At 37.7% G+C, this 24545-nt stretch overlaps 1 protein-coding gene across 2 annotated transcripts in view; it reads left to right on the forward strand.

Moving 5' to 3' along the window:
• DNAJC13 (DnaJ heat shock protein family (Hsp40) member C13) overlaps positions 1–24545 on the forward strand; it is a 55302-nt gene that overhangs the window by 15891 nt on the left and 14866 nt on the right. For both annotated transcript variants that reach the window (XM_071735797.1, XM_071735798.1), the window contains 32 exons: positions 346–512; positions 612–691; positions 770–939; positions 1602–1701; positions 1940–2047; positions 2571–2726; positions 3454–3510; positions 4828–4949; positions 6128–6203; positions 7162–7257; positions 7410–7553; positions 8767–8781; positions 9276–9358; positions 10257–10410; positions 12491–12594; positions 12673–12832; positions 14443–14505; positions 14840–14941; positions 15100–15204; positions 15590–15792; positions 16272–16356; positions 16844–16998; positions 17832–17877; positions 18095–18249; positions 18886–19087; positions 19804–19919; positions 20649–20727; positions 21343–21478; positions 22473–22657; positions 23096–23170; positions 23351–23470; positions 24335–24514. In XM_071735797.1, coding sequence (XP_071591898.1) covers positions 346–512; positions 612–691; positions 770–939; positions 1602–1701; positions 1940–2047; positions 2571–2726; positions 3454–3510; positions 4828–4949; positions 6128–6203; positions 7162–7257; positions 7410–7553; positions 8767–8781; positions 9276–9358; positions 10257–10410; positions 12491–12594; positions 12673–12832; positions 14443–14505; positions 14840–14941; positions 15100–15204; positions 15590–15792; positions 16272–16356; positions 16844–16998; positions 17832–17877; positions 18095–18249; positions 18886–19087; positions 19804–19919; positions 20649–20727; positions 21343–21478; positions 22473–22657; positions 23096–23170; positions 23351–23470; positions 24335–24514 — 3799 coding nt within the window. The remainder of the gene's footprint in view (positions 1–345; positions 513–611; positions 692–769; positions 940–1601; positions 1702–1939; positions 2048–2570; positions 2727–3453; positions 3511–4827; positions 4950–6127; positions 6204–7161; positions 7258–7409; positions 7554–8766; positions 8782–9275; positions 9359–10256; positions 10411–12490; positions 12595–12672; positions 12833–14442; positions 14506–14839; positions 14942–15099; positions 15205–15589; positions 15793–16271; positions 16357–16843; positions 16999–17831; positions 17878–18094; positions 18250–18885; positions 19088–19803; positions 19920–20648; positions 20728–21342; positions 21479–22472; positions 22658–23095; positions 23171–23350; positions 23471–24334; positions 24515–24545) is intronic.

Raw genomic sequence — 24545 nt, forward strand, 5'->3', positions numbered from 1 at the left:
CCTGCTAAGTGGTTTTGCAGAAAGCAGAGGGAAGAAATGGCTTGCAAGATGTGTAACTCATTAACAGATAATCTATAGTTGATCCCTTTAGTGAAAGGCTGCAGCTGGCTATCCTGTGTGTAAGAGCTCTGCTTTTACAGTGAATAAAGGAAGTTTTGGAAGTTAGTGATTTCATCTAGAGATGTAGCTGTTAGCATCGGTGCTAGTAAGAGATTGAGTATTGCTGACTTTTGTTCTGTGATTGACTTTTTTTTTCTTTTTCCTATTTTTCCTATGTTCTTATTTGGTTCTTTGGTATGACTATTCTTACCTAAATTGTATTCATATGTCTTTCTCCCAACCCAGAGATTCACTCCTGGCTAGCTTGCTGGATGGAGTGAGAGCTTCTGGTAATAGAGATGTCTGTGTGAAAATGACCTCCACACAAAAAGGCCAACGTTGGGGATTACTTAGTATGCCTGTAGATGAAGAAGTAGAGAGCCTTCATCTGAGGTTTCTGGCTGCTCCTCCAAGTAAGCTAATGCTTATTACATAGTTTCATAGTACTCTTTAAAGCATCCAGATATTTAGTCAGGTGCTCTGCAATTGACTTTTGTTATGTCTTCTTCCAGATGGTAACTTTGCAGATGCTGTATTCAGGTTCAATGCCAACATTTCCTACAGTGGGGTACTACATGCAGTCACGCAAGATGTAAGAATAATTCCTTTGCCCATCCTCTTAAATGTTTTTAGTGCATAAACATATTAACAATTTTTATTTCTTAACCAGGGTCTGTTCTCGGAAAACAAGGAGAAACTCATAAATAACGCTATAACAGCATTGCTGTCGCAAGAGGGAGATATTGCAGCATCTAATGCAGAACTTGAAAGCCAATTCCAAGCAGTAAGACGACTAGTGGCCTCAAAAGCAGGCTTCCTTGCCTTTACTCAGCTTCCAAAGTAAGCAAGAAGTCTCTCCAAGCTTGGAAGTAGTAGGTGAAAACAGTTCTTGAGCTTTTGATGATGTCTTATCTTTAAAACTGAGAATTGGAGTTCACTCCTGAAAATGACTGGAAGACTGTAAAAGATTGCTTCTTGTAGCATGAGGTCTATATCAGGCTTTAGTGTAAATTGAGAATCCCAAATGATCATTATCATGTAAAGCTGATTCTTCCATTGCTAAGTACTCTCTGTCTTGAGTCAAATGTGACCTAATGTTTTTCTTAGTGGACAAACTTCTAAAATGCACCTTCATCTGTCCTTGAAGTAGGCATTTCATTCTTGAAGTATGTTGATGTCTTTAGTTCAATACAAGATAAAAGATGATGTAGAAAGTTGTACTCCTGCAGTAAATACAGGCTCCTTGAAGTTTGTCTTAGTAGGGTAACATAAGGAAACAGAAAAACTGCCTGATGTTCTTCTGAAAATAAAAATTTCTTTGGAATATTTCTGACTCTGGACTATGAGGGTATTGAATGATGTGAAGACTAACGTGCACTTACTCTGAGACCTGTATAAAGTTCTAATTCTCTGTGAATGCTGTCTTGTACTGTTGCTTTTTTCTTCAAGCTAAGATTTCTCTTTCCTCTCTAATCTTGGTGGTTTTACTTTCCTTTTAAAAGATTTCGAGAAAGATTAGGAGTGAAGGTGGTAAAAGCCCTCAAAAGGAACAATGATGGAGTAACCCATGCCTCTATTGACATGCTTTGTGCTCTTATGTGTGTAAGTATTAAATTGCACATTCTTTCACTTCAGAATGCATGTGTTTCAGTCTCCTGAAATGTGTGAAAATGGGGGAATTCCCTTCAATTTGCAGTGTGCTCAAACATGAAATAACCCGTGTAGGGGTTAGTGGTTTCCTGCTGAATGTGAAGTAGGATGTACTTTGGCTTAATGGGAACTCGAAATGTAACTGTGTAGTAAATGCTTTTTTTTTTTTTTTTTTTTTCTTTTAATATAGCCCATGCATGATGACTACGACTTGAAGCAAGAGCAGCTGAACAAAGCTTCCCTTCTTTGCTCAAAGAAATTTCTAGAAAATCTACTAGAGAAATTCAATTCCCATGTGGTAAGTCAAGTTTTGAAAACAGAAGTCTTCTTTACATACCTTTCCTAATTGCTATGGGAACACTTCTGTTATATGTCCATACATCTTTGAATGTATTTGTACCTGCAGTTGAAGTGCAGCAAATAAAGCTATGTCTGGCACTGAAGCTTGTTCTGAAAAGGTTTGGATCTTGACAGGTTAGGATGCAAAAAATGTGTGCATGTTTAATATGGAAACTGGTTGTTCTTTAAACTGAAAGAATAGTGTAACATGGGATTAAAGCTGAAAAAGTACCTTGCAGCACACCAGTTTCCAATGTCCTGAATCTCTGATACCCTCTAGGAGCCAATACTTAACCCAGAGTATAGCCATCCTTGGAGTTAAAGCATATTTTAAACTTGTAATTTTTCTCTGCAGACAGTTTCATGGTATGACAGTGAAACACACCTTCAGCATCATGAGCACTGAATAAAACTTGCATGAATACTCTTGGGCAAGGGAGAAAGGCTGTATCTCTATTACATACTTGTCTTCCTAATTTCAGGATCATGGGACAGGTGCCCTAGTAATTAGTTCGCTTCTGGACTTCCTGACATTTGCCCTATGTGCTCCATATAGTGAGACTACTGAGGGGCAGCAATTTGACATGTTGTTGGAGATGGTGGCATCTAATGGAAGAACACTATTTAAGCTCTTTCAGGTAGGATTTAATTTTTAAAATTATTATCTGAGGTAGTCAGTGAACATAAAAGACAGATTTGTCCGCTGTTCAACTGATTAATGAGCCTAAACATTTTCTACCTTGGTGACTTTTTTTTTTTTTTTTGACCTGTTGTTTTACTTTTATGTATCAGGTTGAGATGGTTATGCTATAATGAATGATATGCCAAAGCACTGCCTAAGATATTTTTCTATAAACAGTTTTTAAAATATCAGGTAAGGCAGACTCAGTGGATGCATAGATCCTCTTTCGGTCATCAGAGGATCTGCCCTCTTTTGTTTCTCTCTAGCTAAATGAGAGCTGAGAGTTAAAAAACATGAGCTACATCCTGTTCAGTAGTAAATCTGTAAGAATTCTAGGATTTTTAGCTAAAATAGCAGTGCTTTCTTCCTGTAAAAATACTGTGTTCTTATGCTTCTTGGTTACTGTCAGCTTTTGTCAGTTTCCTCAGTACCATTCCAGCTTCTTTGATACATACTGCAGTTCAGTGCCAAGAATTCAATCTAATGGTTGTATGGTACATTCTTGTTTAAAGGTAAAGGAAATGAACTCTTCCTGATGCTAGTTTTAACAAAACTGAAAGAATAATTTTTGTCCAGAACTGGAACTAGAACAGACATACAGATGAATAAAGATTAAACTGAATCATAGATTATATAATCTAACTTTGTGCTCAGATAATTATTTTGTCAACATTTTATTTTAGCACCCTTCCATGGCAATTGTGAAAGGAGCAGGTTTGGTAATGAAGGCAATAATAGAGGTGAGATTTTATCAGTGTTACCTGGGGTAGCATACTAAATATGTATTGTCTGTTTCCAAAGTACAATTGCTTACTAGTAGCAGAGGTTTGTTATGTTGGCTTCTCTTGGAGGGGGAGGGGGGATAAAGTGAGGAACAGGACACCTGCTTCATTTTAAGTAGTTTAATATAATACTTTAATAATGCTTTCTCTTACACTTTGGGGGTTTGGAAAGGCATGGCACTTGGGACATTAGGTGTAGTGCCTTGCATGTTTTCATACTGCAGTCAAGGTTTGGCTGTTAATGTTGTCTGTAGCTCAGTCACACATCTTGAAGCCACCAGACTTATGCATGTTAAAGAGGGTCTCTCAAGGAGGGGAAGCCTGAATTTCCTGGGACTGATTGCCAGAGGGAATGGGACTTGGATTAGCAGACAGTAGTGTCACAGAGGAGACTAGTGATGTCAGCCTCTGTTCTTGCTCTTTCTGCTTCAACAAAGGATGGCTTGGCTTTGTTAGTTTCCATACCACTTGATGTATGGCCCAAGTCCATACTTCTCAAGGGCTGCTCATGATTGTTGCAGGGTGACCTTGCTAACTGACTCTTGACACTTCCTGTGTTGAAATTCAGGGTTAAAGTTAGTGTCTCGTTGTATCAAAATGCATCTGAAATGCATCTAGTACTTTCTTGGAATGCAAGTAGATGAACACTTGAAATAGAGGTATTATAAATCTGAAAGCTTCCATTGATATATCTGATAATGTTAGCTAAATGTTGCTATGCTGTCTATTAAAACTCCAGAATTTGAAGTACAGTGGGAAATGGGCAAGTAAAAATGCAGTGAAAGCTTTTTTCTAGTTATTAATTGCAACCAGTGTATCTTGACTGAGTGATGGGTCTTATCCATATGGCTGTCTAGACCAAACAGCACCAGCTATTGTTAAATAGTTACTGTTGACCAAAATCAAGCATAAGCAATTACTTGTGTCTGCCATTCTGCTTTGTTTTGTTTTGTGTTTTTCACTCTAATTTAAAGTTGCATTGTGGAATTGGTACTTGCAAATATACTACCAAACTCCTGGCCTATGGTGGGAGACATACATCTTACCCTATTCAGTTACTGTCCTCATACATGACAAATATCTGGCCCATGGCTTTACTACAACTTTGGTTGCTACTGAGAACTTGCACTTAAAACCCATTTATACTATAGCTTCTGGCTTTTGGATATTAGTTGACATAATTGATTGTCAAGAAGGCCTTGGAACTGTAAACTAAGATAAAAGCAGCTTAACTAAGGTTCTTTCTTTAGTAATCATCTTGCCCTATTTCCAAAGGAAGGAGACAAAGAGATTGCTACCAAAATGCAAGATCTTGCCCTCAGTGAAGGTGCCTTACCTCGTCACTTGCACACTGCTATGTTTACAATAAGCACAGATCAGAGGATGCTTACAAATAGGTATGTCAGTCTCACTTGATGCATTATATTTAAAAAGTTTTAAGTAATGGCCTAGCTAACATTAGAAACTTTGAGCTCAGAGAAAAAAACATGCTTAGTATTGGAGGATATTTTCTTCAGCAGCTGGTATGTTTAAGTAGAGCAAATTCTGGCTGAGACTGCAGCCACTTAATAAACCTTTTATTTTTTTAAATTTTTTTTTCCAAGGTGGGACTTGGGTTGGTTACTCATTAAAGGCTTAAGTTTTTATTTTATTTTTTTTTCTGAAAATACTCAGGAAAAGAAAAGGCAAGTAGAATATCTGGAATGTGTAAAAAGGTTTAACTTTATTATACAACTGTATAAATCCTGGTGTGCACACCTCAGACATCTTGCATGCAGTTAGGGTCACCCATTCCATCTGAGAGAGAAGTGTCCTCGTACAGAAATCATTCCCATTAATTCAGCAGTCAGTGATCTCTGAGACTGAGGGTGTGCTGAGGATGATGAGTGATAATTCAAGTATTTCCACCCAAGTACAAGATTATAGAAGTTTTAACTGCATGTTCCTGAACTTAGAGTTGCTGAGCAGCATAGTGACAAGTGGATCTTGTTACCACTGTAAGTCATTCAGGAGAGAGCTAGTATGAAACCTGTCTTGCTAGTTCTGTTTGGAGATACTACTTATGACTTGGCAGCAATGCTTCCATTCAGTGCAGTAGAACTCTTAAGTGCCATATTTTGGCAGGAACTGTCATTGGGCATAGAAAACAGGTTTCAAAGAGTCTTTCCTTGCCAATAGCTGGTATTGAGATCTTCATGTAGAGCACTTCAGAGTCTAGAAGTCATGAAGAATTGTTCATTATCTGTAGCAAAATTGACTGGATAAACTTAGACTTGTTCATTAGATGTTTTTTTTCTGCTCTATTGCTCAAGTGTTCTTTTGAGGTCGAGATCAAAAAGCATGTGCTGCTACTGTTCCACTAACTTCACTGGAACTTCTTAAAGGTGACACTTTAAAGCATGCTAAGCATAAACTTGAACTGGAACAATATAATGCTTTGTGCTCTTACTCACCCAAGAGCACAAGGGTATTGCTCATCTCCATTTCACCAGCATGGTAAGGGTGTCAGTTTAGTGGTTTACAAATCTGTTTAAAATACTGACTTGCTGTTTGCTAATTTCAATGGCTTTTGCAGACAGTTAAGTAGACATTTGGTTGGCCTCTGGACAGCTGAGAACAAAACTGCCATGAACTTGTTGAAGCGTATTTTGGTAAGTAAGGTGGGATATGGAGTAGGGGAAGAATAAGATCTGAAAGCCTGAAGTATTAGGAAACTTGGGGTAGTCTGGGTAGCAAACATGTCCTCATTCCCTTCTGAGGGGGAAGTGTAGCCTGAGGGGGAAGTCTAGCAGTCTGGCATCTATTTGAAGGATATTGATGGTTAGTACAAAATATCTCAGATTCTTAAAGTATTCTGTTACTTTCTTACTTTACTTTCTAAAAATGGCATATGACGCACAGCTTGAAAGAAGATATCTTTATTGAAAGGATAAAACCATAGGAGACATAGTAAACAGTCTCCAGTGCTTACTGCCTGTAAGAAATTAAGTGACAATTCTGTCTGTGCTTTCATGATTCTCCAAATTTGACTGAATTTATATAACTGATAATTCCCATGTTTTTTCACCCTTACAGCCTCCTGAAAGGCTCTTAAGTTACTTCAGTGAAACTGGTTCAGAGAATAGTGTTCTAATGAGTTACTAAATCTGGAAAAATACCAAATTTTAATTTTAAAAAAATAATTCCTTTGTTTTTGGTAGAGCTTGGTCACTATCTTCCAAAAGGCTTACTCAGATGAAACTATCTCATGTTACATCCAATGTTTAGTCCATATCAGAGCATATGATGGATTTTAGTGTTACAGTATTCATCCCCCTCAATATTGCTGTGGGATCAGCTCTTTTTTTCCTGCAGTCCTTAGCTCCACTAAGTTCCCCTTTAAGAAGTGGGATAAAGGCAAGTGCTTGCTAATTATGTGCCTCTCTTGAGGATGGTGGTATTTCACTAATTTCACTAAAAAGCTACTGTGGCTTTACATACTTGCTTTAAAGTAGACTATTAATTCTGTTTTGAAATCTCGGATTTAAAGAAATGATCTTTTGTTGCCTAATGTGATATTTCTTTTCTATTAGTCATGTGTGTGTTAACACTGGTTTTAAATGTTCCTAGCCACCAGGTTTGCTGGCGTACCTTGACAGTGCTGATCCTGTTCCTGAAAGAGATGCTGATAGGATGCATGTTAGAGATAACTTAAAAATTGCAACTGTAAGTAAATGTAGCTGTCTTACCTCTTCCATCATACAGATGTACAGTCTTGGTGACTTTTCTAACACAGGCACTTGACTGTTATATTGACCTGCATCAAACAATGTTGATAGACCCACAACTGCAAATAACTAATAGGATGTATTCTGCAGGATCAGTATGGCAAGTTTAATAAAGTGCCGGAGTGGCAGAGACTGGCTGGGAAAGCTGCGAAGGAAGTTGAAAAATTTGCCAAAGAGAAGGTGGATCTAGTCTTGATGCACTGGAGAGATAGAATGGGCATAGCTCAAAAAGAGGTAAAAGTATTTGAAACTTTGTTCCAGCAAATTGACTAAGCGTAGATAGGGACACCTACAACTCCATGAAATCAGAGGAAAGTTTGACAGTGAACTGAAGTGAATTCTTAGTAGTAGGAATTGGAGAAACTTCATAGTTTTCCTTCCTTTTAGCAAACTCTCTGCCTCTTACCACTCTTCATCTTGTATTAGGAATGGATTCCAGGGAGAATGTAAAGCAGGCAAAGGGATTCCTTCAGCATATGTATTAAGCTTTAGCTTGTTCTTGCTGTAGCCAACCTTATCAAAGTGGACTGTACCTTATGTGCCTTTCTTCCAAGATTGTATTATCCAGTCTTCCATCTACACAGGAGAATAGCAAATTCCTTTAAAAACTGGCAAAAGCAGTTCTTAAACTACATTCAGAAGGAGCAATGAGTATTCTTTGCATAGCAAGTTATGTACTTTTATACTAGTGGTATTTTAGTTAGGAAGCCTGCCTGAAGAAGCTTAATATTACCTTGAATACAGGTACCTCAGTGCTTATATTGCATCATAAGACTACATAAAACCATGGTTAAGATTGAAGTGATCAGTACCAGGTCAAAACAGTTACTTTAAGTGGATAACTCAATCCCTGTTCAAGTTCTTCTGTTCTTCTGTTGATTGTCTTTTTGTCTTTAGTGTTTTGGTTTTTGGTTTTTTTTTCTGTGTGTGTGTGTGATGAACTTCTTGAATTAAGCATTTTCCTTCAGGCTACTGACTAAACTTGGTTTTATGCATTCTGGAAATGAAACATTTATATGTGCAAAGAAGGATGAGAAGAGCAATGCAAATAACAGAGTATTGAAAATACTTGTGTTTGATCTAACTATAAGCTTCAATTTAGGAAAATCTTAACTTGGTAAAATCTAGCTCAAGTTTGAGGCTGTGGTGCAGAATTTTCAGAGGTAATGTTTCTGGAATGATGATGAACCAGGTTCAGTATTAATGGAGAAATGTAGGAAATGATAGTGGAAGGTAGAATTGCACTTTAAGCATCTTGTCTAGATACCAACTTCAAGCATTCATTGTTCTATCTAGAGTTCTGAGATGTTTAATTTTATAGTAGTGTGTGCAAGTATAGCTTGGAAAAGACAGTAGCAAGTTTGGTATTACCACTTCGATTTACTTCAGAAGCCATGGCTTGTTAAATGTACCTTTTCTTTTTCTTCCAAATTTCCATCACAATCAGGACAGAAACAATATGGTGAGTCTGTGTATCTCTGCCACTTGTGTGGATTATGTTGCTCAGACTTCTGCTTGCATGTGGTACCTCATGTAGAGTAGAACATTGATTTCATGCTTGATCAAACTAGGGAACCTTTCAGCCATGTCAGGTTTGTGTCTTATTTCTGTGACTTGCTCTAGTTAGTTCCTTTCAAGACCAAAGCATTCTTGTTTTGGGTTTCCCTCTTCATCAGCTTTGGAATGGGGTGATGGTTGCTAAGCTTTTCTGAGGAGAACTTGCTTCTAAATGAATGAATTGTTGAACATCTGAAAGTTTCTCTGGCATGGTTTAACTTGGTGTAAATAACACTTGTGAGACTCTGCTGCTTCTACTTGCTAGAAAAGGAGACCTTATTAATGAGGCTTAACTTAGTGTGGCTTTTGAAGGAGTTAAGAATACACAGCTTTTTATTTTAAAAGGGGAAAATGGGGATTATCTGTCCTGCTAAGTTGTTAAATTTGGCTCTGTTGCAGAACATTATTCAAAAGCCAGTGGTATTAAGGAAACGACGCCAAAGAATTAAAATAGAAGCAAACTGGGATCTCTTCTATTACAGGTAAAATACAAGTGTGGTGGTTCAGATAAAAGTTATTACCTGACTGGATATTCTTGTCAATATCTTTGGTAAGCAAAAAGAAAACACATGGATACTGCATTCAAATAGTGCCCACAGGTCCTAAACCTAGCTTGCTTATCTGTAAGTTCTTATAACTGTCAAAGTTTACAAGGGAGAGGCCTCCATCTGAAAAAAAAGATAGTATCACTTCAGGATGTTATGTTAAATGGACTAATGAATCTTGACTGTTTAGCAAACTCTTTGAAAACAAGCTTGGGGAAACTCTGTAAACTTAACTGTTTGATTTGGTATTTAATGTTCTTAAAGGTCAAATATAATCCATTCTGCATGGATTATATTGCAAGTGTTGCATGAAAGGAAGATTTGCATGTTCCTGAACTTTGAATATTAAAAGTGCTCCTCTCAGTCAGTCTCTGGATCCGAGGGCTCTTTTGTAACTGCTACTGAAGAATGTCCAGTGAATATCTTGTGACACTTGAGACATCAACTTCCATTTTCCTTCATGAAGTACTTTTTGTTTTGTTTTGTTTAAAACATACACTTGGTATGTGCATGCTGCTGCCCTTGTTTGTTGCTCACTTGTAGCCCTTACTGGCTGACAGGATGAGCAGCTTGCATTTCTGGTCTCCAATTATATGCAGATAACAAACTGCACCAAAAGGGTGACAGCAGGTATGCTTTAGTCTAGGCCAACCTCCTTGACTATGAAAACACTTCACAAGTGAACAACCACAATCTCTGTAACAAACTAGAGACCACTACTCATGCCTTCTAATTAAGGTCCACCAATGCTTATCTTCTCTGGCCTGCCAGCTGAGTGCTGTCTGCCTTTGAGATACTGTTTTTAGAGCTTTATGCTACGTAATTTCTCTCTTAGATTTTTTCAGGATCATGCTAGATCCAACTTGATTTGGAACTTCAAAACCCGGGAAGAATTGAGAGATACTCTTGAGTCTGAGATGAGAGCATTTAATATTGACAGAGAACTTGGTAGTGCTAATATAATCTCATGGAACCATCAAGAGTTTGAGGTAGGAGAAACTGTGTATATAAAAAATGTCTACTTAATGTACCTTTTCTGTCTCTAACTGCATGAATGACTTGTCTTGCCAATCCCTGACTGTAAGCTAGAATCTTTTGGCATTACAAGAATAAACTGCTCAAGTTTAAGACTGTGACCAGGTACTATTGGTTGTTGTGGTAAGACAAAAAGAGAAGTACTGGTGTTACATTGTTGTCAAGATACGTCATACTTGTTCTTGAATGTGCTCCATCAGACTTGTTTTGGTTAGTTTCACAAGTCACTTCTTCCTGATAGCAAGTTTCTTGTTTTTATTTTCATCATGTCTAAGTGATCCTAAGGCTGTTAAATACCGAGTTGCCAAACCACCAGTAGGTTATGTGGCTGAGACCATGCTGCTCAGTAAGTTCAAGGCTAAGGATACTGTTTTCACATTATAGGAACAGCAGTAGATATAGTCAAAATAGCTTCTCAGGCTTCTGTGAAGCAACTGGTATGGTCTTGATTTGCTGTCTTAAAGATGTTTTCAAGTAATATGCTGATAAACACTTCCTCTACTGTACTCTTATCTCTGGTATTATGATTCTGCACAGTTTTAATTAACATGTAATGCTAACGTAAAGGAAGGCCACACTTGAATTCAACTTTAAGATATTCTTAGGTATTTCCAGTGCCATCCTTGTCACAGTACAGCTTTCTGGGTGAAATTTGAGTGGAGGTCTACTAGTGAAACAAAAGTAAACTACTTCTTTTGAGGATTTCAGCTGACTACTTAGTCAAATGAGAGAAATTGCAAGACATCAGGCTAATGCTTTAGAAGAAAAACCTATTTTATGTATGTGGTTTATCGCTATCACACAGCTATAGATTACTTCTTACCTTGATGCAGTAAATGGCTATCTATGTTTGGGTTTGGATTGGTATCTTTTGCACTGGCATTTAGCTTTCAAAGTTTCTTTCAGGTATGGATCAGCACAGAGTTCTGAGCGCCACAGTGTATCTGCTATGCCAGCTCTGTGCTTCAGAGGTGCTAACTGGGTCAGAATCAAAAGTACAGATTTGAAGCTTAGTAATACAGGCTTCCCACCTGCACTTTGTGCTCCTTTGAGCCTCATGCTACTGTAATGTATCACTAGCATTCTTGTAGTTACTGCCCAGGATACATGGGAACTGGCTTGGGGAGCTTCTGTAACATGATCTGTGAACTGCTGCTGTTTCAGTTTTGCTTTGAAATATTTTAAATGAATACTTTATCAGTCTATGTTGTAAGTGCTTGAATTAATTACTTAGGAGTAACAAAGGCTTCTCTGTCATCTGTGGAACCTGTCACTTTCCCAAGGGTGGATGGTGGCTTGAGATTGCTCTGTGACTGTACTAGTTAGTGTGACATCTTTGTATCACGTGCAGTTGTCAAATCTGAAGATAATTTTATGTGGTCTTAGGACAGTGGCCTGCATACTACAGATAAGAAAAACCACTGTAGAGAGTGGGTTTTGTGGTATTTTAGAGGTACCTCTAAATGAGATGCTTGCCAAATGCTTAAAACCACTGAGGGCTGAGGCATATGGTTAAATTTAATTTAGTTGCTCTGAAGTTAATGATAGTTCTTATTGTGCAATTTCACTTCAGCTTCTTGGTGTGTGTAGTGATGTCTGCAGGCTTTTATTACCTAGCATAATAGCAAGTATAACTAGTAATTAAGTCATACTTATGTTCCATACTTGTAGTAACATGGAATGAATTACCTGGAGATGGAATAACTAGTTCCTAAAGCTTGAGTCACTGAATACACCATGTATTATCCAAGTTTAGTTAATAAAACCAGCTAATGTTACAAGTTAAAGGCTGGCAGCTGGGATGAGAAACTTTATTTGCTATGGGGAGCAACAATAGATTATGGGATATATTTTGTAGATGTGTTCCTTTAACAGCAGACTTGCAGATTTCCATATTCTTTATGCTGTAGGGAGAGGCTGTTAATCTTGTTGAGTTTATGGATGCAAGCAAGTACAGTGAGAAGTATTGTTATGTGACCAAAAACTTTATAGGGAGAAAATATTTACTATTAAGTAACTTGATTTGTGTTACAGGTAAAATATGAGTGCCTTTCTGAAGAAATAAAAATAGGGGATTATTATCTAAGATTGCTACTGGAAGAAGATGAAACTGAAGAGAGTGGAGCAATCAAAAAATCGTGAGACATTATTAAAATCCTATCTCATTTTCAAGGTCCTGGTTTATTTTCTTCACTAAAATCTCATCTCTTGCTTAGATATGAATTCTTCAATGAACTCTACCATCGCTTCTTGCTTACCCCAAAAGTGAATATGAAATGCTTGTGTCTGCAAGCATTGGCCATTGTTTATGGAAGATGTCATGAAGAAATAGGACCATTTTCAGATACTAAGTACATTGTTGGGATGTTAGAAAGGGTAAGAATTCTTTAAAATTACTTAATATAACTGTCAGCATCCAACCAGTCCAAGCTGTGTTCAGATCCTTCAAGCTGCTGTGAAACCTGAGTTTAGGGTTTGCAGAATGTGAAGCTGCAGCACGAGTACTCTTTCTTCCATGCTCTTACCAAATATTCCCAGTATCTCCCCTTGATTCAGTTGAAATGTCACTTAGAAGACCTGATCATAAAGGTATTTCAAATTAGGCTCCATATATCTGCATTTTTTTGGCCTTAAGAGGCTTCTCAGGCAGTACAGAAATAGTGTGCAGGAACTGTGTGTGATATTAATTGTGTGCTTGCTTTAGAAAAATGCAGAAGTGTAAAGGTTTTTAACAGGAGAACCTTACTCCACATCACATTATTTTGAAATACTGACTTAGAGCAGTAGCGACAGCCCTTGACCTAACGAGATGGTAGCCTCAGATGGGCACATGTGATGGATCAGATTTTTATTGGTAACATCTTTGCATATTAACTGTCAAGTTCTGCTTGACAACTGATATAATGTGCAAAAATGTTTCCATGCAGCCTGTAGAAGGGGTTCTCTGCTGACATCAGTATAGGCTTTAGATATGGCTGTTGTTAGTAAAACTGGAGCAATTGAAGCCGCCCAAAAGGAAGCAGTCTTCGAGAAATAACGAGTTAAAACATAAAATGCAAGGCACTATAAGAAAGCTTAGCATTAGGAAAATACGGAGGTAATAAATTGTCTGAGAGAACAGGACAGGTTGACAGAAAAGAACACTAAAACTATAAAATAACATAAAATTTGGCATCAGTAGCCTCAGAAGTTTTAGGATGAGCCAAGGTCACTAAGACCCTGCCAAATGCACAAGGAGACTATCCAAATTAGGAAAAAGTTATGGAAAGGACACCAGTTCAAGAGGATGAAATACAGGAACGACCCCAAAAATCCTCCCCAAATTGAAGACCAACCCTCTAACTCTGCCTCAACTCCGCCTGTTATGAATATTAAAAGTAGATGTTGCAATATAATGAATATTCATAATGTATGTTGCAATTGCTTGGCAAAATTGTATAAAAGCTGAATTGTGAGATTGCTGAATTGGAGCAGTTTGCCCAGGAAAACCTGGCTGCTCCCTGGCCGTTAATAAATACCTCCTGCTTAAAGGCTACAAACTTTGTCTCTGAGCAGTTACTCTGTCCATGCCTTGTTTGGTGCATAAAATTGGCATCACAATGAAGCGTCTTGTTAGTCTGCCTTGAGTCTTGACAGTCTCACCAGAGATGTAACATCAAAGATCCATTCTGTCTGCTAAAACTAACTTTTTGTGTTAACCAGCTCACTGGGGAATTCAAACAATGCTCCTTTAGAACATTATTAGACTTAGAAGGAAAGTGGGTTTGAGTGTCAGACCCAGAGCAGCAAAGGGGATGGAGGCCTCTCCTCCTCAGTAGTAGAAAGCCACAGTTGTTAGCTGTCCACAAAACTAGACACTTCATAGTCAATCGTTTTATCCTCAGCATGAAGGAGATGGATCTTTGCAGTTGCAACTGTACTGACTTCTAGAAGTAACTTGTAATACGTGCTGTCAAACACTAATTTGTTCTCTTCTGCTGCAATAGTGTACTGATAGGCTTGAGCGGGACAGATTGATACTGTTTCTCAACAAGCTGATCCTTAATAAGGTAAGATGGAACTCTGCACTTAAGGGTAGTGTATGTGTCTTTCAGCTATGTAAAATTGTCTGAACTAGCCTTTCATGGTTAACTTCAGCAAATGTTCAAGTCTTGAGGAAGTCTTAAAACAATTTTGATACTTCCAGGGATGTAGTAGCTCTTATTTACTGTTGAGAAAGCTGAAGGAAAGAAATGTGTGGATATTGTGGTGATTGTACCTTTCTGTTCACTTCAGCTAATTACTTGACTTTTCTTGTGGTCACTTATTTGAATATAAAGATCAGTAGTGGTAACAACCCTTACCTAGGAAATGCTTGTGTTAACTCAGTGCCTCCATTAACAGAAAAACGTGAAGGACCTTATGGATTCAAATGGCATTAGAATCCTTGTAGATTTGCTTACTCTGGCACATCTTCACACAAGCAGAGCTACAGTCCCTCTGCAGGTATGTGGTCTTTTTTCTTACTACTCATGTGTTTCTTTGCTAGAAGGGCAATTCTTAAGAATAAAAAAAAAAGAAAATCAATGTCCTTTTCACATTTCCTGTAGCAGTGTGATATTTGCACTGAAGCTAAAGCTGTTCTTTTAAAAATCAACTTTTAGAGCAATGTAATTGAAGCGGCACCTGATATGAAGAGAAACAGCGAGAAAGAGTGGTACTTTGGCAATGCTGACAAAGAAAGAAGTGGTCCTTACAGCTTTCAAGAGGTACCTGTCAGTTCAAACTTGACAAATTAATTCTGTCATGGTAACTGGGTGTGTTTCAAGCAGTAAGAATACAAACTGTAAACAGTGCTAAACTATATTATCAAAGTAACTCTTTAAATAAGGGTTAAAGCTTGATAAGAGATGTGATGTTGTGCCAAGAGCAATCTTCTTTTTGGTAGGGCTGCCTGCCCCTTTGTACCCCAATTATGCTGCAATTAATCTGTCAACTTTTATTTCATATTTCCTGACAGAGTTAAGTTCATTGGAATTTCATGCAGCTATGGTAGTCGTCCATGTAGCAGTTAAAAGCTTCTCTTGAGTGTGAGTGTTTATGAGGAAGCTCTGAATGCAGAGTCAACTGAATTAATCTCTGATCTTGCAATAGATGCAGGAGCTATGGAACAGTGGAAAACTGACTTCAAAAACACGTTGCTGGGCTCAAGGTATGGATGGCTGGAGACCATTACAGGTTATCCCTCAGCTGAAGTGGTGCTTGCTTGCCAGCGGCCAGGCTGTGCTGAATGAGACTGACCTTGCCACACTTGTACTCAACATGCTCATCACAATGTGTGGATATTTTCCCAGCAGGTAAACTTTAATTTTCAGCAGATGTGGTTAATTTTTTCTGCCCAGTGCATGATTTCTGTCTTAAAGCTTTTCTTATAAACAAAGTAGTGCATTAATGAACTGTGTTAAAAAGCCTTCTATGTAGTAGTAATTAGTTCTGTGGGCAAATAGAGACTTTGTAAATGATACAATACTAATATTGTGGAAGGTACTGCAAGAATGAATGATAAGTTATGTGTGCTTCTAATGCACAGTGTCAGTCTTCTGCTTGCGGGCAGGCTCTTGCTTAATTTAAAAACAAAGCTTCTTTCATGCATGACATTAAGCAACACTTATCAAGTCTAACAACACATTTTGAAGTTAACACTGAATTATTACCTCAATTACACTGGATATTACCTCAATAGCCTGATACTTACGGCTTAATAAAGTTGTTCGTTCTTGAAAGAGAAAAGGCATGTATGCTTACTTCTGTGCCACTTTAATTTTTCTTTTTTTAGAGATCAAGACAATGCTATTATAAGACCTCTTCCTCGAGTGAAAAGGCTATTGTCAGATAGCACTTGCCTTCCTCATATCACTCAGGTAAGCAGTTCTTTTAAAATGTATCTAAATGAGTAAAAGTCTGACTTTCTCCACCATCTTTCTTTTGTGAATACTTTTAAGTGGGACAAATGCAGCAAATGGGAGCCTAAAGATCTCTGATCAAGGATTTGTTTGTTTCACTGGATGTTATTACAAATGTCACATTGTTTCAGCCAATATCTCATTAATAAACATTTCCATCTTTGGAGCTAGTAAGAAACAATCTGGACATGGTCCTTTGCAACTATCTCTATGTGATCCTGCTTTTGAGCAGGGTGGTTTGCCAAGATAACCTCCAAAGGTCCCTTCCACCTTCAAACACCCTGTGAGTCTAACTGGTTATTTTTTGGGGGCTGAAGCATTCTTTAACTGAAAGTCTCCCAAGTTTACTAGCTTGTCCTAATACTAAATTAGTTAAAATTTCAGTTTTGCCTAGGCAGCTTGCACTACTCAAGCAGCTAACATACGTGTTTGTGTTTGATTTCAGCTATTACTGACTTTTGATCCTATCCTTGTGGAAAAAGTTGCTATATTGCTGCTTCATGTCATGCAAGATAACCCTCAGTTACCTCGATTTTATCTGAGTGGAGTATTCTTCTTTATCATGATGTACACAGGTTCCAATGTACTTCCTATTGCAAGGTGAGGATAAAGGATAGCTAAAAATACCTCTGGACCAGTTGTGCTCAGAAAGACTGATACTCTAAAGGCTTCATTGAGTGTGGTTTGCTAGAGCCAGCATGAGATAGCAATCAAACACCCTGTAGCAGAATCTCCTCTACATCATCTAGACACTGAAAAAGTGAATTGCTTATGACCCTGCCAGGGAGGGAACTGGAGCAACTAGGCATGGCTTATTGTAGAAGAACAAATTCTTACAGGCACTTAGGAGTAAAAATATAGGCTATTAACATGCTAATGCAGTTTTTGATGGTAAGCAGCTGTCAGAAGTGGTGGAAAAATATAATAGCCTGTTTTACTATTGAAGCCTAAACTAACTTGTACTGCCTGACAGAGATGCAGGTGGTTATGGTTCATTCCAGTAGTCTTCCTCTAAACTCAATAATTCATAAGAAGCTATTGTACAATTCCAGTTAAGTCTCTTCTGTAGCAAAATGCATTGGGAAATGATTGTTTGTTTACATGATGATGCAGGGACAGAAAGGTTGTCTGTGTTTCTACTGGCTTAGTTGCTGGGTTGGTTTTTTTGTGTGTGAAGGAGAAAAGGTCTTGGGAGCAAGACTTTCAAACTGAAATGGTGAGCGTAAGGCATTGGTAACATGGGAGGGCTTAACTTGGTGGAGTTCCCAAGGATTTGGGAGACTTTGTACAGAGATTCATTCAGTTGTTGCTGTTACTATTTTATCTCCAAGTAAATGTATGAGAGTTCTCAGCTGGGCTATGTTGGTCTGCTTATCTTTCAAGTGTGCCTAAAATATCAGTTTAACAGAAAATATCTGCTCTTTCTCTCCTAGGTTTTTGAAATACACACATACAAAACAAGCTTTCAAGTCTGAAGAAGTGAGTAGAATGCAAAATTAACTACCTCTGTTTCCAATAGTTTTGCAGACCACCTGTAGTTGTTTAAGTAATACTTAGTTCTTGTCCTTTTGCTAAGTTTTCAAGAGTTAGACTTTAAGAACTGTAAGGGAAAAGGGGGAGGGTTTTTTGGATCTCAAATTGGTTAGTGAGACTGAATTCAGATTACCTTGAGATGACAATGTGATCTCTTCTGTAGACAAAAGGCCAAGATATAGTTCAGAGAAGTATACTTGGACATATTCTTCCTGAAGCAATGGTGTGTTATTTAGAAAACTATGAACCAGAAAAATTTTCTGAGATATTCCTTGGAGAATTTGACACTCCAGAAGCAATTTGGAGCAATGAAATGAGGTAACTGTTTTCTGTCAGAGGGACAAATAAATCTGAACTACATCTTATGCTGAGGAGGCCTTGTCTTTGACATTTCTAAAAAAAATGCTGAAAATAGCTGGATTTCATGGTTTTATTGCTTCTGTCTGTTTGCCTTGTGCAAGGGCAATGTCCTGCACTCCTTCTACTTCTGTGAAAAATAGCAAGCACAGTGGGGAGTGAAATTGCTGTAGGGAATGGGAGTATTTCCCTGAATTGGACAAACACGCTTTACACCCACCTCTCTCAAACTTGATTAAGTTCCTTTGATGAGTGGAGACTTCACTACTTATGTGGTCTGATTTATACTTAGTGTAATCATTTATTACCAATGTGTATCTAGGGAGATATACTCCAATAATACAGTACATTTTTAGGGTCTCCCAAAAAGTGGGAGAGAGGCAAAATGTTACTTTACATTGCTTTTAATAAACTAATTTTCATGGCATGGAAATAGCTTTGTAAAAGACTAGGACTGAATCCTTTTCTGAATTCCTTCCGAAACATGGGAAACTAATATGGAAAGTCTTTTGGGAAGAAATCATTGAACTCACTTTTACAGTCACTGAGGATTGAGGACTGCTTGGCAAATTTTAAACCAAACTTTGTAAATTTTAGGCGTCTTATGATAGAGAAGATTGCTGCTCATCTTGCTGACTTCACCCCTCGTCTCCAAAGCAATACAAGAGCACTCTACCAATACTGTCCTATCCCAGTTATCAACTATCCACAACTGGAGAATGAACTGTTCTGTAATATTTATTACCTCAAGCATCTTTGTGATACTCTTAGGTTTCCAGACTGGCCAATTAAAGATCCAGTAAGTAAGATGTATTTTAGGATTCATTTAGCTATTGATCTTTTAGAATCCTAGAAGTGAGATTTGTAACAAAAATTAAGGAAATCAAATGCTAGGGCTGTTGCAAGTAACTGATCCTGACTAGTTCATAAGCAAATATGTTAAACACTCCTTCAACTTGAAGGAGGATCATCCTCATGCCATACAGCAACCACACGTTAACTTGTGACTCCTTGTGACTACCCAAGAATCTTCAGATAGTGTTTCAGATGATTGAGGGCAGGGGAGAAATTATCACTTTTGTGTTCTTGTTTGCCAACACTGCACAAGAAGCCAACCTAACTTGGTGTCAGTACGTTAACTGAAGTGGTGATATCTTTTTAGTAGAGGTCTATGGTCTAGATCTGTGTGAGCATCTTCATGCAGCTTTGGTGCAGTTTTTGTAGTACTGAGATGTGAACTGCATATCCTTGAAGTGGTTGTCCTGCTTCTAATACAATTCTCACATAGACAATCTAATCTTAAGGTGCTCTTGAATAAAATATAGCACTGCAGTGAAGCAAAACCTTAATTGCTTCCTGACTGTTGGGAGAACCATAATTACTTAATGTTAAAGGATTAGATCTTTGAATTCAAGGTGATGGGTGGTAAGCATTAATAAAGCAGCACTTTCTTTAAAAAGATGACATATACTGGTGTCAGCATAGGTGAAACACTAATAAATTGTAATTATTTAGGTTAAACTGTTGAAAGATACACTAGAAGCCTGGAAGAAGGAGGTAGAAAAAAAGCCACCCACCATGTCAATAGATGATGCTTATGAAGTTCTTAACCTTCCCAAAGGACAAGGCCAGTAAGTTGCTTTCAGTATGAAAAGTTGTATAATGATATCTATATAAACTCTGTACACTGAACAAGCTGAAGTATTTTATCTCAGTACTTGCAGCCAATTAGTGGTACCAGTTCAGTTATGTCTAGCATCTACATCCTTAACAGTAGAAGACTGCTTTATTTAAAAAGAAACAATTCTTGAAAACCTAACTCCACTGTTTGAGAGAAAAATTGTGAAGTGTTCAGGTAAACTGAAAATGGAGGAAAAAAGTGCTTTGACCTCTGCTTTAAAGTAGGCTGTTCTGCAGGTCAAGCATTGGACTCAACCATAGTGAGCAAATAATATGGCGGAACTTGAATTTGTTCAAAGTGGAAGTTGGTTTCTGTAAACATCCTTTTCTCCCCCCCTGCCAAATATTGTCCCTTTCTTGGTGATAATAGCCTTAGAATTTTTTACCTCTTATCTTGCCACTGATTCCTGACTTCAGACATCTAGGAGAGAATTGACAGCACTTGTATTTATCTTTCAACAACTATGCACTTACTACAAATCATGAACTGCTAACTTTCACCAGTTATAGCTCAGTTATGCTCTTCATTTAGAATATTCAGGGGCTCTGAGCACCCTCTGCTTAGTTTATTCAGTACAAGAGGCACTAAAATATTTTCTATTTCTGAAATCTTTTGTTTGTTTGTTTGTTTTGTTTGTTACTAATTGTTACTCAGTGTAATGGGACTTGTTTTCTCATAGACATGATGAAAGCAAGATCAGGAAAGCTTATTTCAGGCTGGCGCAAAAATACCACCCAGACAAGAATCCAGAAGGCAGGGTATGTACAGCTCAGGTTTATGGTGTTAATGAAGCAGGGGCAAATTCAGCTGTTACGTGTATTAAGAATTCTGAAATGCTAACTTAAAATTTTCTTTGTCCCTTTTAAGAGCTGTGCCCTAGATGAATACCAGAATACAGATTAATACTACAGATAAGCAATTTAATTGATAGCGATCAAAGAATATTAGGATTTACATAGTAAACTGATCTATTTGGGTGAGACCCATATCTCAGAAAATGCTTAGCTTAAAGGGTTACACAAAACCTAAATAAGTTAATTGCTCCCTTTCAAAGACAGACTGTGTCTCCCACCCATTCCTACAATTAATTCAACTGTACTTGTAATTTTGTAACTTGTAATTTTGTCATAATGGAATTGACTTGGTTTTAATCACTTGCCTGTGGCAGAGCTTAGGAGACAAAGAAGAATGATCTATAAACCAGTGTTCTGAAGGTTCTTTGGAATATTTTCTGAAGTGGAATAAGGCAATAAAACTAGAGTTGTGGCTAATAACCCGGAATGTTTTATTTTATCTGCAGCAAAACTGATGCTGCAGACTTGTAATAATTTAGGGAGTTCTTAGCAACTCTTAAGGCTGTTCTCTCTTTGCAGGATATGTTTGAAAAAGTTAATAAAGCATATGAGTTTCTATGCACAAAGTCTGCTAAGGTGATAGATGGGCCAGATCCAGAAAACATAATTTTAATCTTGAAAACTCAGAGCATCCTCTTCAACAGGCACAAGGAAGGTAAGAATGGTGTCTCAAAATAATATTTTATGTTCATCTTTAGTGACCATTGTGATCAGTTTTAATCGCTTTTATTCTGTGTTCTGTTGATCTGGTTTCTGACTTGCCACAGCATTGTGTAGATATGATAATGGGCTTCAAAATGAGACTTTTTCTTTGATTAAATAAGTAATTCCTCAGTAAATCTTAATTCAAAAAAGCATTAATAGATTTTGTTTTTTTTATTATTTCTCTGCACCAGTACTAATAATTTTGAATCTTACTCTCTCTGTAATTTAAACTTACAATTCTGTCTATGGAGAAAAGTCTTCATTCTAGTACTCTGTTACCCAGATGGCAGCTTGTGGGTATAAATTTTCTCCTTTTTAATACCCATATAGGTGTAGTCTTGTAGAAATTCTGAGTAGTGTTGGAGTTCTCTGAGAGTGCTGCAGCACCACCCCTTTCACAGCCCAGCTGAGAAAGAGGGATAGATAGACTACCCTAGCCCTAGGCTTCAGCTACAGTCCCTGGCTGGGAGCTGCTGCCATGACCAAGATTTGCAGAGTCAACAGTTTTGCTATGTAAGTGTTAAATTGTAAGCCAGCAACCTCATGTGCAGTCGTAGCTCTGTCAGTTGTGTGGTGACAGCAACAACATTCCTGTATCCTTATAGGTCAGCTCACAACTGGCTCCATAGTGCATGGTGAAAATGTTCTTCAGCACTGATGAATCCTAAAGGGATGAAAAATATAATTATTTAAAGCAAATGATTGTTGTGTCAATCTGGAAAAGGTCCTCATAGTCTTATTGTAAGACACTCCTTAGCATGAAGCATGAAGGGTCTTTATGCAACAAGGAGTCAGACTGTGTGGGCTGGTCAGTCTTGCTTGAATTTTCCCAAGTGTTGGCTTTCTTTGACTCCTCCTTATATATATCTTCCATTGATAATTATGCAGTGGTGTAAATTGCTTAGACTCTGAATGTGTAAACACTGACTTTTTTTCTCTTTCAGAGTTGAAACCTTACAAGTATGCAGGCTATCCTATGCTGATAAAGACTATTACTATTGAAACATCAGATGACCTTTTGTTTTCCAAAGAATCTCCTCTGTTGCCTGCTGCAACGGAACTTGCTTTCCATACTGTCAACTGTTCAGCATTAAATGCAGAAGAACTGAGAAGAGAAAATGGAATTGAGGTAAATGGAAAGAAAATTACTGCAATTAATTTTCTTAGCCTAACTTTTCCACAGATGAAAATCCTAAATCTTCAAGGCTGATTCTGTTGAACTGTGAATAAGCAAACTACACATGACATTTCTCTGCTTTACAAAACTCCTGTTTAGAGATTCTGCATTCTGTATGTAAAAACAGATAAACAAGAATGAGTCACCAGGGCAGAAGGCCTTTCATTGTGCACATTATCTCACATGTGAGAACGCTAACAACTCTAAACCACCAAATGGTAGTATCAGCACTTGCAAGGAAATTTGCCCCTACAAATTGTGTGAGCAGGCAGCAGATTTTGTCAAATGTTTCCCTTTCGGAAAAATGGGTTTATCAGCTTTTGTTTTATTTCTGTGAGCCTTAAGGTTTTTTTGCTGTGACTGGACTTACACATCATTCAATCCTCACAGGTACTGCAAGAAGCATTTAATCGTTGCGTAGCAGTCTTGACTCGTTCTAGTAAGCCAGATGATATGTCTGTACAGGTATGTTGCAGCAACCTTAACTGATTGGATCAGCTTCTAAGAAGATTGTAAATATTACAATAATAAATAGAAGTGTGTGTATATAACAAATACCAATATAGTGTTATATGTATTAAAAAAGAGGATTGTAAACATGCATTTCCCCTCCACTTGGAACCAATAAAATTTTGCTTTCTGTAGGTATGTGGATATATTAGTAAGTGTTACAGTGTAGCAGCTCAGTTTGAGGAATGCAGAGAGAAGATTACAGAAATGCCTAACATCATTAAGGACCTCTGTAGACTACTGTATTATGGCAAGGTAAGTGCTCCCTTTCTTTGCCTAAGTGGGTATTTAACTGTTGAATGTCGAGGGGAATGTTCTGTTTTTAAGGGAGACAGGACAGATAGACTGATCAAACCCTTCTATAAGGTCCCATCTAATCGTTATGGGATACAGAACTCTACTGCCTTGTTGTTAACGTGTATCTGAATCATTTAGTGGTCTTAAAGTGTCATTACTATGAAGATTCAGTTACTGTTTGCCTTTTAACTGGTTTATGCCTGGCTGATTGGTTTACTCTCCTGTATTACCAGATGAAAGTACTAGAGCTAGATCTTACATAAGCAGATGGAATCCTAAATCAGCCATAAGTTCTGGGCACAGCATTTGAGAAGTTTTGATGCTATTTATCTCTTTAGAACTTGAGTTGTGTTATATAACTGCTGAATTTTGTCTGAATTAAGAAAGGAAAACCTGTCTTGAACTTATTATGTGAAAAAGATTACAGAAAATTGAAGATGATAAAACCAGATTATAAGAACTTATTATAGGTGCTTGTCTGTTCTTTATTCCCCCACAAAGCACATGTATTGCCATGAAAAGCTCAGCTGGGAATCTCTGCCACCTTCTTGAATTATTTTTCTATCAGTTCTCATTGTTCCTTTGTAATCATAAACTATTCAAGTACTCTTCCTTTGCAGGATGTTGACTAGTTAGTCATGTTTCTTGGTTACCTGATGCTTAAATTCAACTGCAGATGTTCTGTCTATTTACGTTTCTGTCTCTATGGTACTTAAAGTACTCTAGAATTAGCAAGTTCAGGCTTTGAGCCTTTTTGCTTGGCAGCGAAGCTGTTTGGTTTTCTGTGTTTAAATACTGAGGTGAACTTTTTTCCTCCCTTAGAACATACCACGAGTAGCTGCTTTGGGTGTGGAGTGTGTTAGCTCCTTTGCCTTAGATTACTGGCTCCAAACACACTTGTTCCAAGCTGGAGTTCTCTGGTACTTACTGGGTTACCTCTTCAACTATGACTATACTTTAGAAGAGAGTGGTATTCAGAAAAGTGAAGATTCGAATCACCAGGTAATGTTATCAGGGTGCTTTTAGACACTGA

Source organism: Heliangelus exortis, chromosome 2 (genome assembly GCF_036169615.1).
Source record: "Heliangelus exortis chromosome 2, bHelExo1.hap1, whole genome shotgun sequence".
NCBI classification, from domain to species: Eukaryota; Metazoa; Chordata; class Aves; order Apodiformes; family Trochilidae; genus Heliangelus; species Heliangelus exortis.